Source organism: Dermochelys coriacea, chromosome 27 (assembly GCF_009764565.3).
Source record: "Dermochelys coriacea isolate rDerCor1 chromosome 27, rDerCor1.pri.v4, whole genome shotgun sequence".
Taxonomy (NCBI): Eukaryota; Metazoa; Chordata; order Testudines; family Dermochelyidae; genus Dermochelys; species Dermochelys coriacea.
The window spans coordinates 8635558-8653503 of record NC_050094.1 but is presented as its reverse complement, the minus strand read 5'-3'; the positions used below and the strand labels follow the sequence as shown (position 1 = coordinate 8653503).

The 17946-nt window shown below is 58.4% G+C and overlaps 1 protein-coding gene across 4 annotated transcripts in view; it reads right to left on the bottom strand.

Moving 5' to 3' along the window:
- Positions 1-17946, bottom strand: part of MPP2 (membrane palmitoylated protein 2) — a 39102-nt gene that overhangs the window by 17594 nt on the left and 3562 nt on the right. The window contains exons 1-4 of one of the 4 annotated variants that reach the window (XM_038385848.2): positions 15661-15768; positions 10072-10342; positions 3053-3171; positions 714-866 (exon numbers count right to left, since the gene is read on the bottom strand). In XM_038385848.2, the coding sequence (XP_038241776.1) occupies positions 714-866; positions 3053-3171; positions 10072-10153 (354 nt within the window). In that variant the 5' untranslated portion in view covers positions 10154-10342; positions 15661-15768. Of the gene's footprint in view, positions 1-713; positions 867-3052; positions 3172-10071; positions 10343-15660; positions 15769-17946 lie in introns of those variants that run through there. The other 3 variants (XM_038385849.2, XM_038385850.2, XM_038385852.2) reach the window with 3 other exon arrangements.

Genomic DNA, 17946 nt, shown 5'->3' with positions numbered 1-17946 from the left:
TCATGACCAGATCTCGAGCTGCATGGCACAGGCTGGATCCCAGCCAGATCTCAGCCAAACTCTAGCTGATGAGGCCCGAACCAGATCCCTGCCAGATCCCACCTCCACCCTGGGCTGCTTTGCTCACACTGTCTGTACTGGTGGCTCCCCACCCTCTCTGTGTACCCGGCTGCGGCTGAGTGTCTCAAACCCAGACCGGGAGCTCCCAGGGGCAGGGGCGGGGGCTGGATCTGGGGAGCTATTTGCCCAATCAGCCCCTGATCCCAGGAGCGGGTCCCATTGCACTACCACCTTCCAGAGGATAAAGCATTGAGAGCAACATTGTCTGGACTATGGCATGACCCAGATCCCAGCTAGAGCCCTCCCCACCCCACCCCGCACACAGCCAGAAGGACGTGACCCTGGCCAGCCCCCGTCTCCCGGATCCCAGCCGGACCCCCTGCCACACACACACAGCCAGAGGGGCATGACCCTGGCCAGCCTGCCCATCCCCCAGATCCCAGCTGGAACCCCTGCCCCACACACACCGCCAGAGGGGTGTAACCCTGGCTGTACACCCTGCCCCCCGGCTCCCAGCCAGACCCCCTGCCCCACACACGCAGCCAGAGGAGCGTAACCCTGACCAGGCTCCCTGCCCCCCAGATCCCAGCCAGCCCCCCTGCCCCACAACACACAGCCAGAGGGGCATGCTCAGCCCTGCCCCCCACCGGCACCTGGAAGTGGGGCTCCTGCAGGATGCGTGCCAGCTCGGCGGCCGTGCTGTTGCTCCCGGTGACGTGGGCGATGTCCTGCAGGATCTCCTGCACCAGCTCCACGTTATTGTCCCTCACGGCCTCCAGCTTGGTCTCCTCCAGGCGCTCGTGGGCCTGCGGAGGGGGATGAGAGAGCACAAACAAATCCCATTAGCCCCTGTCCGCCTGCAGCCCCCGGCCGGCGAGAGCGAGGCACCGGGCCCTGCACGGAAAGGAAGAGACCCGGGGGTGGGGGGGGGTTTGTGATGCCGCACCTGGCCCCCCGCCACCCCCGCCCTGTGACACAGGCGTCCGATCACATGGTGCTTAATACCCCAGCATCTGCTCCCAGGCAACAACAGGATGGCAGGGGGCAAGGGGCCCGTCGGCGAGGACAGCCCCACCCAGCCCAGCATCTCTGTGGCTAAAACGGGGAGGGGCAGGCGGTGGAATCTGCTGAGACTCGGCCATGCCAGCTGTCACAGCAGCTGATTGGGTCTGTGGGCATCTTGAATGCACACACACACACCCCCGTATTCCTTACTTGCCCTATAGTGCTGGTATGCACACACACACACACACACACATATACACACGGCTGATATGCACACAGTGCTGGTATGCACGCACACACACACACTGCTTGTATGCACACATCAGCACACACACACACACACACACAATGCTGGTATGCACACATTGGCGCACACACACGCACACACATACACAGTGCTTGTATGCACACATGGCTGGTATGCACACACACACATACAGTGCTGATATGCACACACACACGCAGACACAGTGCTGGTATGCGCACACACACACACTGCTCGTATGCACACACGGCTGGTATGCACACATCAGCACACACACACCACACAGTGCTGGTATGCACACATCGGCACGTACACACATACAGTGCTCGTATACACACACAGCTGGTATGCACACACACACACACACAGAGTGCTGGTATGCGCACACACACGGTAGCACACACATACACAGGAGCCAGCATCCAGGCAGGCACACACACATCCTCCAGCCACTAGCCCTCCGGGAGAGGCAGGGGTCGGCCTGGCAGAGTAGTGGTGAGAGAAGAGTTGGGGGCTTATAGGGAGCAGAAATCTCCCTCTCCTGAGTGCCCCCAGCCCTATGGGTCTGTGCCTCCGGCACTTCATCACCAGCCCCCTCCCACGCTCGTCACCCAGCCCCCAGAGGGACCCCGACAGCCAAGCCTGGGAGCAGCCCAGCAATCTAGCCCATCTTTAGCCTACTTGAATCGGTGCCTCTCCTCTCCCTCTCTGTCGGTGCCAGTGACAGGGGCTGGTAGGGTGGGAGGTTGCTGCCTGGGCACCCAGGGGAGCAATGCACAGAAGGGTACTAAAAATAATATTGTCACACACAGACTCACACCCACACACTGGAGCCAGCATATGGGCGCGTGCACAAACACACAGGCTGGAGCCAGCATACAGATAGGCACTTGTGCACATCCATCCATCAGTGTAACTAGCGTGCTCCAAAGTGTAACCAATTTGCACACACACACACACACACACACACAAGCTCATTGGAGCACACGCAGACAACCTGAAAAGCACAACCTGTGTCACACACATTCATACAACCCCACTATACAGTCAGAAAACCCCAAAACAATCAGCCAGTAACATTCAAAATCACATGCACGCACAAGCATCCACAGAATCCACAGACCCATCTCACTGACAAACTCCACACGTGCATACCCACAACCCCCCACAAACAGCTTCATCTACACACACACATGCACACACACACCCCTGCTCCCAGAATCTCACACCCACCTCCTCCCAGTTACACATGCATCACCCCCACTCGATCAACTCATACGCTGACACTCCACACGCTCGCACAAGTGTTGCACACCCATCCACGCTCATGACCCCCAGCTCCAGGCCTGTGCACTTTGCAGCTGGACGCGATTGGCCAAGGGGGCTGGGGGAGCCCGGCTGCAGTCCAAGGTCACAGGAGGTGGTGACCCTCCATACCAGTGCAGGGGGCTAAAGCTGGGGCCAGGCCAGACATCAGCTGCTCCCAGGCTCCCAGCCACACCCAGAAGAGCCTGGCCTGGTAGCAGCTACCCCAGCCTACCCATGGAAATGGCGGTGCCAGGCAGGGAACACAAGGGAGAGCCAGGGACGACTGTGCAACAGAACCGCAGCACAAAGGCACCTGCGGCAGGAAGATGGGGACAGGGGACGTTGCACTTGATTGGGAAAAGCCGGTTCAGACTCAGCTGCTGCCCCTTCCCCGGCCACCCCATGCGACTGTACCTTAGCCAAGGATCTTACTATTGGACTCTCCATGATGCCTCGGAGGAAGATGAGATCCAGGTCAGCCGCCCCAGTGGAGTTGGGCAGGTCGCTCATGTTGTCCAGCACCTGCTGCATGGCTGGGGGGAAGAAATAGGGGTGCAGAAGAAGAGGGCAGGGTGAAAGCGAGAGGATCCCAGTGCAAGGAAGAGGGGCAGAGACAGAGGGAGGAGGAGAAGAAAAAGAAAGAGCCACACGGGGCGGACGTCAAGGCTCCGCACTGCCTCTGCCGGGGCACAGAGTTGACCCAGACCCTACCAGCAGGATTCAACCACCCACAGCCTGGCACACTCCGTCTCAAGCTGCGACCACCTTGAGAGAAGAGTCAGCCACGTAGCTGCCCAGAATGAGCTGCTCGGGGTGCTGGCAAACGGACAGGGGATGGGGAGGTCTCAGTGACAGCCCCCCTCCCTGGCTCCTAACAACCGCCCCCCCTCCCCGGGTCCCTGTCCTTCTGAGACACCCTCGGGCCAAAGAAGAGTATATAGTTTCAGGCCAGAAAGGACCATTAGCTCATCTTGTCTGACCTCCTGTAAGGAACAAGCCATCGCCTGTCACCCAAATAGATCCCCTGAACCCAGTGATGTTAGTTCCACTTAAGCCAGCCCACAGCAGAGTATTCTGTTGTGGACCCCAGGCAGAGAACGGGAGAGCCTAAGGGGCCACCAGATCCCGAACCCCCTGCAATGGCAGGGAAGTGACGAGGCGAGAGACGTGCAGATGAACCTACCCAGTGACCCCCTCCCCAAGCTGAAGGCAAAAAACTCCAAGCCCAATCTGCCCAGGGGGGAAATTCCTTCCTGACCCCAAATCTGGCAATCAGCATGACCCCGAGATCGGTCAGAGTCAGGTCATCCTGCTTTGGGACCCCTGGGAAAAAGGCCACATTTGAGTCTGGCTATTAGCCACTTCATCACCACTGCCCCCCGCCCTGCCCCCTCTCTGCAAGCAGATGTCTCATCACCCAGTCAGCCATGAGATCCCCCACTCTCCCACCACCACCCCAACTGGTAACAGGTGACAGCAGGAAAAGGTGCGTTTTCTCCTTAAAGAAACAAACACCCGAGAATTTCCCAGCACCACCCAGGAGGGCGGGAGGCAGATGTGGCTGTAGAAATGGGCAAGGGTGGAGAATCTGGGTGGGGAGGGCGAGCAAGCCGGAGGCTGTGCCATCTGCAACTCAGCCGGCCTCCTGCCCTGTCCCACGTGTCCGGCTGGCTCCCAGGTTGCTGAGAAGTGACCCTAATCTAGGAACAGATGTCGCCACCCCCAGGACCCAGTCCCTTTAAGGATATTGGCATTGGATCCGGGGCTCTTAAAGGGGCAGGGGAGAAAGGAGAGTTGGTCTCAGATTGGAGCAGAAAGGAGGTGGATCTTGGCTACACAGTTTGGACTGGACCCCATCGTTCAGATCTCGGGGGGTTCGAATGAGGTCCATCTCCACTGATGGGGGAGCAAAGTGAGAGGAAGGATGGTCCAATGGTTAAGGTGCTGGCTTGGGTGCTTGCTCTGACACAAACACCCTGCGTGACCTTGGGAAGGTCACCTAGGGTGTGTCTACACTGCAATTATTCACCCGCTGCTGGCCCGTGCCAGCCAACTCAGGCTCACAGGGCGTGGGCTAAGGGACTGTTTGATTGCGGCGTAGACGTTCGGGTTCAGACTGCAGCCCGAGCTCCAAGACCCTCCCAGTATCCTAGAGCCCCGGCTCCCGAACATCTCCAAGCCGCAATCAAACAACCCCTTACCCCAGCCCCGGCGAGCCCGAGTTGGCTGTCACGAGCCAACCACAGTGTCTAATTACCTCATAAACATCCCCTCAGTCTCTCTGCGCCTCGGTTCTTCATCTGTAACCCGGGGATCACAGCACCGCTCTGGCTCACAGGGATGTCTCAGTGGTTTGAGCATTGGCCTGCTAAACCCAGGGTTGTGAGTTCAATCCTTGAGGGGGCCATTTAGGGATCTGGGGTAAAAGTTGGGGACTGGTCCTTCTTTGAGCAGGGGGTTGGACTAGATGACCTCCTGAGGTCCCTTCCAACCCTGATATTCTATGATGTGATGATGGTAACTATACTGAAGACTGGGAGGAGCTTTGATGCCAGGGTAACGTAGGAACTTGCATCGCCCCTGATGGATCAGGGCAGGACTCACCCTCGACTCCAAGCACACATCACCCACCCTCCCGTGGTGAGCTCCCCGCCCCAGGCAATAGTCCCGCTGGTGAAGGTACAGCCCCTGGAATCCACAGCAACAATCTCCTTTGGGGAACCAGGGAGTTAAATATTAAACACATTGGAATATTTATAGCTACTTTTTGTGAAGTGCAGGGGGGATCAGGGGCTCAGGAGGTTGTCGGGAAAGGAAATATGGGGCTTGGACAGAACCTAGGAGGGGTACAAGTGAGCAGGTGGGGTGAGGGGCAATCCTGGATTCGGGGGGATCTCATTAGGGGTAGGGGGTGTTCTGAGGAGAAAGCCCAGATTTGGTAGATCCCTTTATGGGGTGAGGTGGGGAATCCAGGGTTCAGCTGGATCCTCCTCAGGGGTTGGAGTTGGGGGGTGTTATGGGAGAAAATCTGGATTTGGGGATCCCTGAGGAGTTTGGGGGGGGCACTGGTATGACCACAGCTGGACCAGCCGGCTCAGTGGAAAACACCTCCCAATGCACCTCGACTGCTCAGGAATGAATTGGGGGGGTGGACCCCCAAAAGACATGTGCCCAAACCACAAACAAGCCACCGAGGCAGCGAGCGACGAGCGTCTGTCCCCGAATGCCCCATCCACCGAGCTCATTAATAAGAGATTTGGCTCCGAGCCACTGAGTGCAGCAGCTGAGCGTGGTTGGGGGGCGGGGGAGCAGCCAGGCTGGAGGCTGTTTACTGCTCTGTGCTGCCCACGTTCCGGGGGGGTGACGCTCAGCGGATCAGACCCTGCTCCTGGGCTCCTGCTGCAGGGCCGGAGGGGGTGGCCGAGTCAGGGCGGTAGCCCAAGCCAACTCCTCTTTACAGACCCCGCCGGGGCTAGGGGAATGGAGCTGCTGGCTGGGGCAAGCTGTGCCCATGCCCAGGAGACAGGGCGTGCAGGAAAAGGAGAGAGGGCACCAGCAGCCGAACCTGCAACCAAGGACCATAGCAGAGACAGGGAGGGGGGATAAGGGGATGATTTGCATGGGGACAGGGCGGGACACACAGAGCATCCCATGAATATTCCTTCTGTGGATGGTTGTATTCATCGCGACAAGGTGCCATTCCCAACCCCACTCTGGGGGCAGACAGACAGCTGTGAACAGAGGCAGCACTGGACGAGGATTCAGGAAATGCCTTCTATTCTCAGCTCTAGTGCTGGGCAAGCTTGGGCAAGTCATGGTCCCTTGCTGTGCCTCAGTTTCCCCTTTGTCCCTTTACACTGTAAGCTCTTTGGGGGAGGGACAAGGTGTTGGCACATCACCCTGCTGGGCCCACCCATCTCAGTCGCTATGGTAACCTGAATAAAAATAATGTTTTTGGAGGCAGGGGGAGGCATAAATACATTTGTGTGCATGCCAATGGGGTGGGAGAACACACACAGTGTTAGGGATGGACTGTACAGATCTGTGAGTCAGCACATGTGCGAACCCACACGCATGCACCAAGTGCCTTGGAGCAGGTAGCACCTTTGTTCTGGGTTTGTACAGCCCCTAGCACAATGGGGTGCATGACTAGGATCTCCAGGTGCCAATGGGTGTAGGTAAGCATGTGAGTGCACACGTCACTGGATGTGCAAATGTGGTTGAGTCTGGGCAGGGATGTGCCTAAGCAAGCGCCTGGGTATCTGCGGGCAAGCGTCTGAACCTACAGGCCGGAGCGTGAGCGTCGAGACACGCGCTAGCTCTGTCTCCACGTGTGTATGTGGGTGATAAGTGCAAGTGTGTGACAACACATGTCCTACGGAGCCCGGGTAGAAATGTGGGCACGGGGCGTGGGCAAACATGTGCCCTGTGCCAAACTCTCTGGAGCCGGCCTGCCACACAAGGGAAGAGCAGCGACGTTTCAATCAACACACGCTGAGCGGCAAGACCCCACAAGCTCAGCACAATGGAGTTTTGACAGTCCTGCCATGAAAGGGTTAACAGGCCCGTGAACCCAGAGGCAGTTCTGAAATAAGCAGCACCTCTAATCGGCAGGGGTTGCCAGCCAACTAAGGGGTCACATCCTCCCAGCAGTCAGTCCCCATTGCATCTCTGGCCTGGTGCACACAGGAGCACCGTCCTCCAGGGCCCTGTCTACACTACAAAACGCAGCTGACCGAACTTACACCAGCGTGCCGACATCGCAGTGCTGACATCGCTTGTGCGTATCTACACGGCGCTGCTTGTGTCGGCAACGCACCTCCTCACCAGGAGCGCTTGCTTCGATGTTACTGTCCACGGGGGGGCGGCTCCTGAAAGCCAGTAACAGTCACGCCGTAAGCAACGCAGCGTCTACCCTGTGCAGCGGCAGTCCCAAAAGCCAACGCAATTAGGAAAGGGATAGATAATGAAAGAGAATATATCATACCGCAGCGTTCACACTGACACTGCAGTGACCTACACTCTACACCACTCGGGGAGGTGGAGTTATTAAGTCGGCGTGGCAAGGCAGTTACGTCCACAGACGCGAATTTTAAGTGTTGACATTTTCCACAGGACCTGCCTTGTGTCGATCTAATTCCATAGTGTAGACCAGTGGTTCTCAACTGGGGGTCCAGGGCCCCTGCGGGGCCGTGAGCAGGTTTCAGAGGGTCCGCCGAAATAAGCCAGAGAGCAGGGTTGGCGTTAGACTCACTGGGGCCCAGGGCAAAAAGCCAAAGCCCGAGCAATTGCCCTGCTTGCTACCCCCTAAAGCTGTGGAATTTTTTAGCATGTGGGTTGGGGGAGGGCTTCAGAAAGAAAACGGTTGAGAACCCCTGGTGTAGACCAGACCAAGGTCTCTCACCAAAGGCTCTTAAGCAAAGGACGCAGTCCTGGGGTAAGGGGGAAGGTCCTCTTATGGATCAGTAACTGGTCCAAAGACAGGAAACCAAGAGTAGGAATAAATGGTCCGTTTTCACAATGGAAAGGGGTAAATAGCGGCATTCCCCAAGGATCTGCACGGGGACCAGCGCTGCTCACCCCGTTCATAAACAATCTGGGAAAGGGGGTGAGCAGTGAGATGGCAAAATGTGGACACGACACCAAACGACTCAAGATAACTGAGTCCAAAGCAGACTGCGAAGAGTTACAAAGAGATCTCACTGAACTGGGCGATGAAATTCAATGCTGATAACTGCAAAGTCATGCACATTGGGAAACGTAATCCCAACTATCCATACAAAAGGATGGGGTCTAAATTAGCTGTTACCACTCCAGAAAGAGATCTTAGTGTCACCATGGATAGTTCTCTGAAAACACCTGCTCAGTGTGCAGGGCCAGTCAAAAAAGTCAACACATTGTTAGGAACCATTAGGAAAGGGACAGATAATAAAAGAGAAAATGTCATAATGCCACCGTATATATCCATGGTAGACCCACACCCTTAATACTGCATGCCGTTCTGGTTGCCCCATCTCAAAAAAGATATATTGGAATTGGAAAAAGTGCAGAGAAGGGCAATGAAAATGATTAGGGAGATGGAACAGCTTCCATATGAGGAGCAATTAAAAAGACCAGGGCGGTTCATCTTAGAAAAGAGACGACTAAGGAGAGATATGATACAGATCTATAAAATCATGAATGGCGAGGAGAAAGTGAATAAGGATATGTTATTTACCCCTTCACATACCACAGGAACTTGGGGTCACCTGATTAAATGAATATGCAGAAGGTTTAAAACAAACATAAGGAAGTATTTCTTCACACAACGCACAGTCATCCTGTGGAACTCATTGCCAGGGGATGTTGTGAAGGCCAAATGTATAACTGTGTTAAGAAAATAATTAGATGAGTTCATGGAGGATAGAACCATCAATGACTATTAGCCATGATGGTCCAGGACACAACCCATGTTCTGGGTGTCCCTAAATCTCCCACTGCCAGGAGCTGGGATTGATAGACGGGATGGATTTCTTGAAATTGCCTTGTTCGATTCACTCCCTCTGAAGCATCTGGCTTCGGCCCGTATTAATAACTACAGACCAACTCCTGCCCACAGTGATACCCTACTCGAGTCAATGGGGGCAACCTAGTGTGTGCAGAGCCACCCACAGGGCGAGTGATGCCCTGGTCAGCAAAGCAAAAAGCACCTGCTGGCACACAGCTCTTGCACTATATATACTGAACCCCCGCCCCAATACAGACCCCGGGGTGAGCCAAGGGCACAGGGAGATCCCAAAACCCTGGTCCCAGCCCCCAAGGCCCCAGTTAGCAACATGCCTTAATGTGCCAATACAGAGGTAGGGGGGAGCTGAACTGATGTGTCCCACACCCCCAGAGACAAGCTATTGCATAGCAGGGGGAGGGAATATCCCCCACCCATTCATCTCTTTGGAAGGGATGGGAAAAGCATGATGATGGGGACCAACCCCCCCAGAGATCCACCCCCTTTCTGCCCCCCAAATTCCAGGCAGCGCTGCCATCTGGGAAAAGATCCCAGCCTGCAGCATCCCACCCGCCCAGTGCCCATTCCTGGTGGGCAGAACCTAGATTTCCACCCCTAGGGGAAAGGAGCAGTGGGGAAATGGGGGAGGGGGTCAGTGGTTCCCCTGGGGGCAGAGTTGGCTCAAGCACAGCCCCTGCCCCCCAACCCATCTCGGTGTCCCTTTTCCTTCCTTTGCTGAGGGATTAGCCAGTTCAGTTGTACCATTGCTGGCCTCCTGTTTTCAGCTCTCCTCTCCCGCCCGAGCATCTCTGACATCTCACGTCGCAGCTCAGCTTGGACCACAGCCCTGGAGGCAGCAGGGAAGGCGGGGGGGGGGGAGCCAATCCCCCCCATGATGCCAGAAGCAGCCTCCCCCCACCATGCATCTGCTGGGGTGGAGAATCCCTACCTTCCCTGCGGAGCTCGGACTCCTCGGAGGAATCCAGCGAGATCCCCTCTAAGGAGACGCCACTGGCGGGGCTGCTGCTCATGGCTGCGGTCAGGGATGCTCAGAAACAGGCTTCCGCACTGCTGCTCAGAGATGCGGGTACCCGAGCTGGCTGCCACGGCGACCGTCTCCAGATCCTGCTGCCCTGACAGCTCGCCCGCCCAGGCGATGGATGGGGCTGAGCCCTACGCTTTCGCCACGTGGGGAAGGTGGAGGAGGCAGAAGCCACTGGCTGGAGAGAAGACCAGGCATCTCCCAAAAATGCCAGCCAATCAGACAGCTTGGCTGCAGGCAGCGTGATTGGCACAGGAAGTGCTGGCACCAGATGGCAAAGGTGGGTGAGAGCAGCTGCCTAGCCTGGAGTTGTGACCCCCACCAGCCCTGCTGCCTGGAGAGGCCAGCCGGCCAATGCAAAGCCCGCCAGTGAGTGGATCGGCACCAGGAACTGGAGCCTGGGGCAGGTGCGGTCCTAGTGGACTTAGTATAGGTCTGGAAACTGAACTCCTGGGTTCTAGTCTCAGCGCCGCATGTTACCTAATGGATAGAGCAGAGTACAGGGAGGGCTCCTGGACTCTGTTCTGAGCCCTTGGGAGCTTGGCCTAGTAGTTACAGAAGGGGACTAGGAATCAAGGCACCTAGGTTCTACTGCCAGTTATCTCCCACTGGTTCCAGCAGGGAGACTGGGAGTCAGGGCTCCTGGGACCTACTGCTAGCTCCAGGAGGGAAGTAGGGTCTAGTGGTTCCAGCAGAGAGACTGGGAATCAGGACTCCTGGGTTCTATTCCTATCTTTGCCACTGAGGTTTTGGGCAACTCACTGCCTCTCCTTGTGCCTCAGTTTCCCCATGTATAAAACGGGGACTAACAACAAACACCCTTTGAGATCTAGAGAGGAGAAGCCCAATGCCAGCGCTGAATGTTGGTATCATTATTCTGTAGCCAGGCTTGGGATTTTTCAGTGAACACCCCCCCTCCCACACACACACACACACACAGAGTAACCAAGAGAGCTGAGGTACAAGGTGCTTTCCCCCTAGCAGTGCACAGGAACGGGCTGGCCCACAGAGACACAGCGGGTCCGGCTCTCCAACGCCCCATGCCCCCTGCAGTCATTCCCATCTACAATGGGAACGGCTGCACCCATTTTCCACTCGGACAAACAACTACTCAAGGCAATGGAGAATGAGGCTCAGGGTCCCGGGCTGGCGGCTGCATCCCACGGAAAGTGCAGCAGGGAAGGGGTTAAGTCGGGCACCTGGGAGCATTGAACCTTTGGGAAGGTCGACCACATAGGATCCTCCCTGCTCCCTGTAAACACACACACACACACACACACACACACACACAACTGATCAAACTGACACCCACAGCTTCTCACCCACCAAACACAGCACCCACACTGTCACACACAAGCACACAGCCCCACCCAACACACACACAATCTTCACACGGTGCACAAACACAAACACACACAGAGCCCCAGGCAACACACACACACACACACACACACAATCACACTGGCCCCCACAGCTTCATATGGTGCACAAACACAAACACACACAGAGCCCCACGCAACACACACACATGATCACACTGGCCCCCACAGCTTCACATGGCACACAAATACACACACACGCACACAAGAGCCCCACCCAGCACACACACACAACTCATCATACTGACAACCACAGCTCCACATGGTGCACAAACACACACACAGACCCCCACCCAACACACACACCCAGCCCCACATGGCTCCCACGCCAGGCCCAGCCCGAGACCCGCCCAGCTCAGCCTGCCCGCAGGGCTCTGCTCCCCAGGGCTGTGGCCACTCCCCCTGCCCCTTTCCTGCCTTTGCCCCCTTCTCAATGGGGCAGGGGGTCAGCCTTGTGCCCCTCCCTGAATTATTAACCCCTTCCTGCCAGCAGGGGCGTAAGGGCGGCAGGGGACGAGCAGGACCACGGGGGTGGGGGGGGAAGGGGATGATGCCCTAGTCACCCGGCAGGTGGGAGAGGCCCCATCCCGAGTCCCTCCCCAGGGGTAGGGGGCATTGGTGCCTTAACCCCTTTAAGGCGGGTGGCATTGGCACTGGGTCTATTATACCCTCGTTGCCATGGCAGCAGGAAGGGATTATATCCAAGGACGTTAAGCCAGGACGGATACAAATTTAAAGGGACAGGTCGACCCACCCCAGCTCGAGCCCCTCCCACCCCAAATCACCTGCTCCCCCTCGCTGCCCCCCCGCCCCGCCCGCCTTTCCACCCACCCCGCCCAGCCTGACCCCATCCCACCCCTGTGCCTGACCATCAACTCCCCCACCCCACATCCCACTCTAACCCCATCCCCTCCCCCCCAACCCCCTTCCCACCCCACCCAGATCCCATCCCACCCGGACCCCCATCTCACTCCACCCAGACCCCATCCCACCCCCCGCCTGACCCGCATCCCACCCCGCCCAGCCTGACCCCTTCTCACCCCCCTATATCTGATCCCACTCTGACCCCAACCCCCTTCCCACCCCACCCAGACCCCATCCCACCCCTGCTGGACCCGCATCCCACCTTGCCCAGCCTGACCCCTTCCCACCCCCCTATATCTGATCCCACTCTGACCCCATCCTCTACCCCAACCCCCTTCCCACCCCACCCAGCCTGACCCCATCCCACTCCCCCATCTGACCCTCTTCCCACCCCACCTTGTCTGCTCTGGGGTCCCAGCCCTTCTCACCCCACTTGACTCTGGGATTTTGGGGACACACACACACACACACACACACACACACACACACACACTCCTGTCCCCAGCCTAACAACCTCACTCTCACCCACTCCTGCTCCTCCCACCCCCAACCCCACCCCAAACCCCCCAGTTTTCAGCCATGACTGGCCTCTGGGGGGGGTTGGGGGGGAATGGAGAGAAAAAGAATCTGCCTGAGACTGGAATTAACCCTTGGAAAGCCAGGTGGACTCAGAGGCAGGTAACGCCAGCGAGCGTCAGAAATGTAGCTGGTCTCTCTGCAAACCAGGACTCCCACCTCTGCTGTTCCTGAACCCCCTGGGCTCTGCTCAGCCTATTACGGGGGGGGGGAACAGAGGCACAGAGAGACCAAGTGACTCACGCAGGGAGTCTGTGGCAGAGGAAGGCTCCCCAAAATCCCAAAATGCCTGAACCACAGGCTGTCCTGCCTCATTTTACACAGCGGCCCTGAGACCCCACTCAACCCTCTCTGTATTTCTCTAGCTGTTTCACCCCAAGGGAGGCCCCCGGGTGCGATACAACCACCACTGAGATGCAGCCAGTGCTGGGGTGGAACACAGCGACTGATTAGCAGCTCCCTGCAGCACCCTGCCTCCAGCTGAAACCACAGGGGGCAGAATGGAGTCTCCTGCCTCGGGAAACAGCCTAGATGCCAAGATAATATCCCAAGTTTCACATAGGAAACACAAGGACCCTTGAGGAACACACGTGCCCAGAAGCTCAGATTTAGGTTTTAGATGGAGCAGCCCCATGCACGGGGGTCAGCATTGGCTCTGAGGGCAGAGCGCCCCCTATTGGGCCCCCACCACATTCCCTGCAGGGTCTGGGCTGCTCCTGAGAGGTCTCCCATTCAAATGCTCCACCCATGCCCTGGTGCATGGGCATGCACACACACACACACACGCTCATGCGCATGCTCAGGGCATGCATGTGCCCACGCTCTGGTGCACAGCCATGCGCTTGCACCCACACTCAGCTGCACGGGCACACGCCCCCCACAGGCACACATACACGCCCCCATTCATGCAGGCATGTGCCCACCTGTTCCCCAAGCCGCACACACACGCTCCCAGCATCCTCCTCTGGCCTTGGGGGTCCTGCCCAGCCCCATGGCCCGGGCGTGCCATTAACTGGCTTAAAGTGCAGCCCCAGGATTCCTGCCTGGCCTATAATGTAATCACCAGCTAAAGAGAAGAGGTTTAATTAAATGTAAGAGGGTTAGAGGCAGGGAGGCAGGGAGCAGAAGTTGTGCGTACACATGCACCTCTTTACTCGCAACAAAGGATATGCAGCCAGCAGGCCCGAGAGAGAGAAGATACAGCCCAGAGCGAGGGGTGCAGCCAGCAGAACCAATCAGGAGCAGGGGGACTGTCCCCAGGCCCCCAGCCCCGTGCTCCGAGGGGAGCAGTGCATTCTGTCCGTCCCCCGCAGCCGGGGGGGGGGGGGGGGAACACACTCCAGCGGGGGGGAGGGAGATGCTGCACAGCCCAGACTCTCCGGGCGGCCTCTTTAATTTCTGCAGCTGGGTTTCCATAGACACCAGCGAGCAGGCGGTGCACCCCAGCAGGTGGAGGGGAAGCGACCTTTGCAGCCGCAGCCAGCTGTCCTGATGGCAGAGAAGCCAGGGCACCGACAGATCCAGCCTCCATCTCGCCTCAGCCAAAACCTGCAGTGCCAGCCCCTGACCGCAGCATCGCCCCTACCCCTTCCAGGGGAGGCAGCGGGGGGTCAGGCGGGGAGGCAGCAGAAGATCTGGCTCCCAGCCACTCGTCCCCTACAATGAAGCTGACCCACATCACCTCACAGGGGGTGAGTGTTCAGCACAGCCTGGTGCCCTGCACGCCCCCCCCCCACCAAAGCCAGAATAATCATGGCGCCTCTGTTCGAATGGCCGAGCTTTGCAGCCCCAAAAACACGGCTCCCGGCACAGAAGTCAGGTCGTTCATTTCACATACGCCTGTAACCCCCATTCCCGTGGCCTCTGAGTGCCTCACCATCTTTAGAGTATTTATCCTCCTAGGCCCGTTACAGATGGGGGAACTGAGGAACAGACAGGCCCAGATTCTTAGGCACTTGGGCACCTAACTCCCATCAGCTTCAATAGGAGTTAGGCTCCTACATACCTTTAAAAATATGGCCTTAAGTGACTTGCCCAAGGTCACACATGTAGTCTGTGACAGAACTGGAGATTGAACCCAGGGATCCTGAGTCCCAAGCCAGTGCTCTAACCACTGAGCTGTCCTTCCTCTGACTTGGGAACATGTCCCCTCCATTCCCTGCCAGCAGCCAGCTGCTCCTGCAGCGCAAGGAACAAACAGCTCTGTGGGGCTTGGACGGCCCCATGCAGTGGGTTTAGAAAGCTCCTGGAGTCCTCTCCCATAACCCCGCTAATAAACCAACCTCCTGACAAGAGAGATGAAGCAGGCACCTCTAGAACCCAGCTAGACAATCCGAGGGACATGGTAGTGCAGAGGCAGGAGCCCCAGTTTGGAGAGGGAACTGGCGTTCTGTTATGGGGCAGTCTCCTCTCCCAGCTCCCAGATCTGTAGAGACGGAGTCGGTCAACCTGCCCCCTCTGGGCCAACCCTCACACCCAAGAGCTTGTCGTGGGGCGCTCTTATCCGAGTCCAAACTTGGGCCCATCTCCAGTGTCCACCTATGCCAGGCGTTTGGTGGGGAGCTGCCCAAGCCCCATGGGAGTTCAGGGGCACAACCCGAGGGTGCCCTGTGCCCATAAAGGAACGCAGGGCCCAGGCGATATTTTACAATTCCAGCCTGGAGAGGGCATGACTTACCCAAGTCGGAGTTGGTAGCAGCCACGGGCATCTCGGCAGCTGGCGCAGTTCAGGTAGGGCTGGGGCGTCAGGTGGCGAGCGCTTCTCTGAATGGGCACACACAGGGATCTGCGGAGAGAGGAAAGGGTGAAAGCCAGTCCCTCTAAGGGGGAGGGGGAAGAGGCAGGGGGCTAGCGGGAGGGGGCGCAGGACCGGCAAGGGTGGGACACAGGACACAGAAGAAAGGAGCTACATGGGGGAAGCCTATAGCCCCAGGACCGTCCGTCTAACGACTCCCTCGCTCAGCTACCCCTGCTGTGGGCATACAAGACCCGTCCGGAGGCCTGGCACAAGTGGGCCCAGTGAGTAATGCCACCCGGCTGCCAGTGGGGAGGGAGGGAGAGGGATAAGGAGACACAGCACATAGTGACCAGCCGCCTGCCTTCAGAGCCACTCTCCGCCCTTTCCCACCGGGGGCCACTGGAGCATCATCTCCACGCGCAGGAGCCGAGGAGATGCTGAATTAACCGGGCACCATGTGCCAGAAGGAGGGATGTTTGCAGGGTGAGGCTGAGGCAGGAGCAGCGGGGAGCTCCCCCTTCTCCCACAGCCAGCGTTCCTGCTCCGTCCCCCACAGCACCCCCTGCTGGGGGGGTCCGGGACTGGAGTACCTGGGAACCCCCTCCCCGACAGTCAGCGCTCCTGCTCTGTCCCCCACAGCACCCCCTGCTGCGTCGATCTGGGACTGGAATACCTGGGAACCCCTTCCTCCACAGCCAGCACTCCTGCTCCATACCCCACAGCACCCCCTGCTGGGGGGGGACCAGGACTGGAGTACCTGGGACCCCCCCTCTCACACATCCAGCACTCCTGCTCTGTCCCCCACAGCACCCCCACTAGGAGGGGCTGGAATACCTGGGACCCCCCCTCACACAGCCAGCACTCCTGCTCCATCCCCCCCAGCGCCCCCTGCTGGGAGACAACAGGAACCTTGTCTGCAGTTGTTTCCCTAAAATCCTGCCGGGAGGGGATTGCTCCTGGAATGGCATTCACCCTTTCAGTGCCGGAGGGAGCCCATGCCCTGAAAGGCCCCCCGTCACCCCACGTTCCCGCCCGTCCACGGCAGCGCCAGCCTCCCGGGGCCGGTGAACTCAAGGGGGTTTAAAAAAAAAAGTCTAGTGGGCTCAGGACCCCGGAGCAACAGCAGGCTGCCCTGAATGAGGCCTGGCCCGTCTAGCGCCCCTTGTGGCAGGGAAGAGCCAGGACCTGACATGGCACCTGCAAAGGGGGTGATACCTGCAAAGGGGGTGCGCCTGTCCAGGCAGCCGGACGCAGCCAGACCCTACGGTTCTCTCTGCCTCTCACAGCTCCGAATCCCGGCCCGGAGCCAGCAGCCGAAGAAGGGGGCAGCTGAGCACGCAGCAGCTGCTCAGAGGAAACACGGCCATGGACAAGCCAAGCCGCCAGCACACGGAGGAGATGCTAATTCCCTGGTTGCCATAGCAACACTGGAGCACTGCCCCCCCCTCCCGCAGCCCACCCCTCAAGGTTACAGCTGGTTGTCACCTTTGGAGATGCTGCCAGGGAGCTGGCTAGGGATCCGAGCTGGTTGCGGGGGGGGAAACAGGAGGGGAGGGCCCCTGGGCTCTTCTCCCAGTCCAGGACAGGGCCAGTCCCTGTTGGGCTAAGTGATGCTGCTCCTGAAGCTGTGTGGGCTGCAGAACATCACCCAGCCACCTCCGCACCTGCCAGGCCATCAGGGCTGCAGCCGTCCCTTGCGTCAACTAGAGAGGCCCCTGGGGCTGCTGCTGCAGGTGATCCAGATCCACCTGAGCACCCCGGGAACTGGTCAGCCTGCTTCCCTTCCACCCAGGCGCAATGCAGGCCCATCCAACAGCCTCATGCTGCTGGGGGAGATTGCGAGAAGGCTGGTTTGCCCGGCTTCGTAGCCCCCATGTGCTGGGAGCTGGCCTCTGGGGGCTGCTGGTCTCCACACCCTCCTGCCCATGTACTGGCTGTGAACTCCTCAGGGCAGAGACTCAGCGTCAAATTTCTCCCTGATTCAGCGACATGCCAGGAGGCGACATCCAGATCAGCTTCTCCTCCAACCCCTCCTCCCCCAGCTTTGAAAGGCCCCCATAGCTGAAACAACCTCTCCACAGAGCCAGGATGAGCTCCTCGTTCTCGCATGCACATGTCCCCGGCCAGCCTCTTTGCTCCACTCTTGCTGTCAAACTCCAGGCCTCTTCCCCCCGCAGCCCGCCCCATCCCTCCCCCCACATCATGGGAATCCAGCCGGCTCCCTGT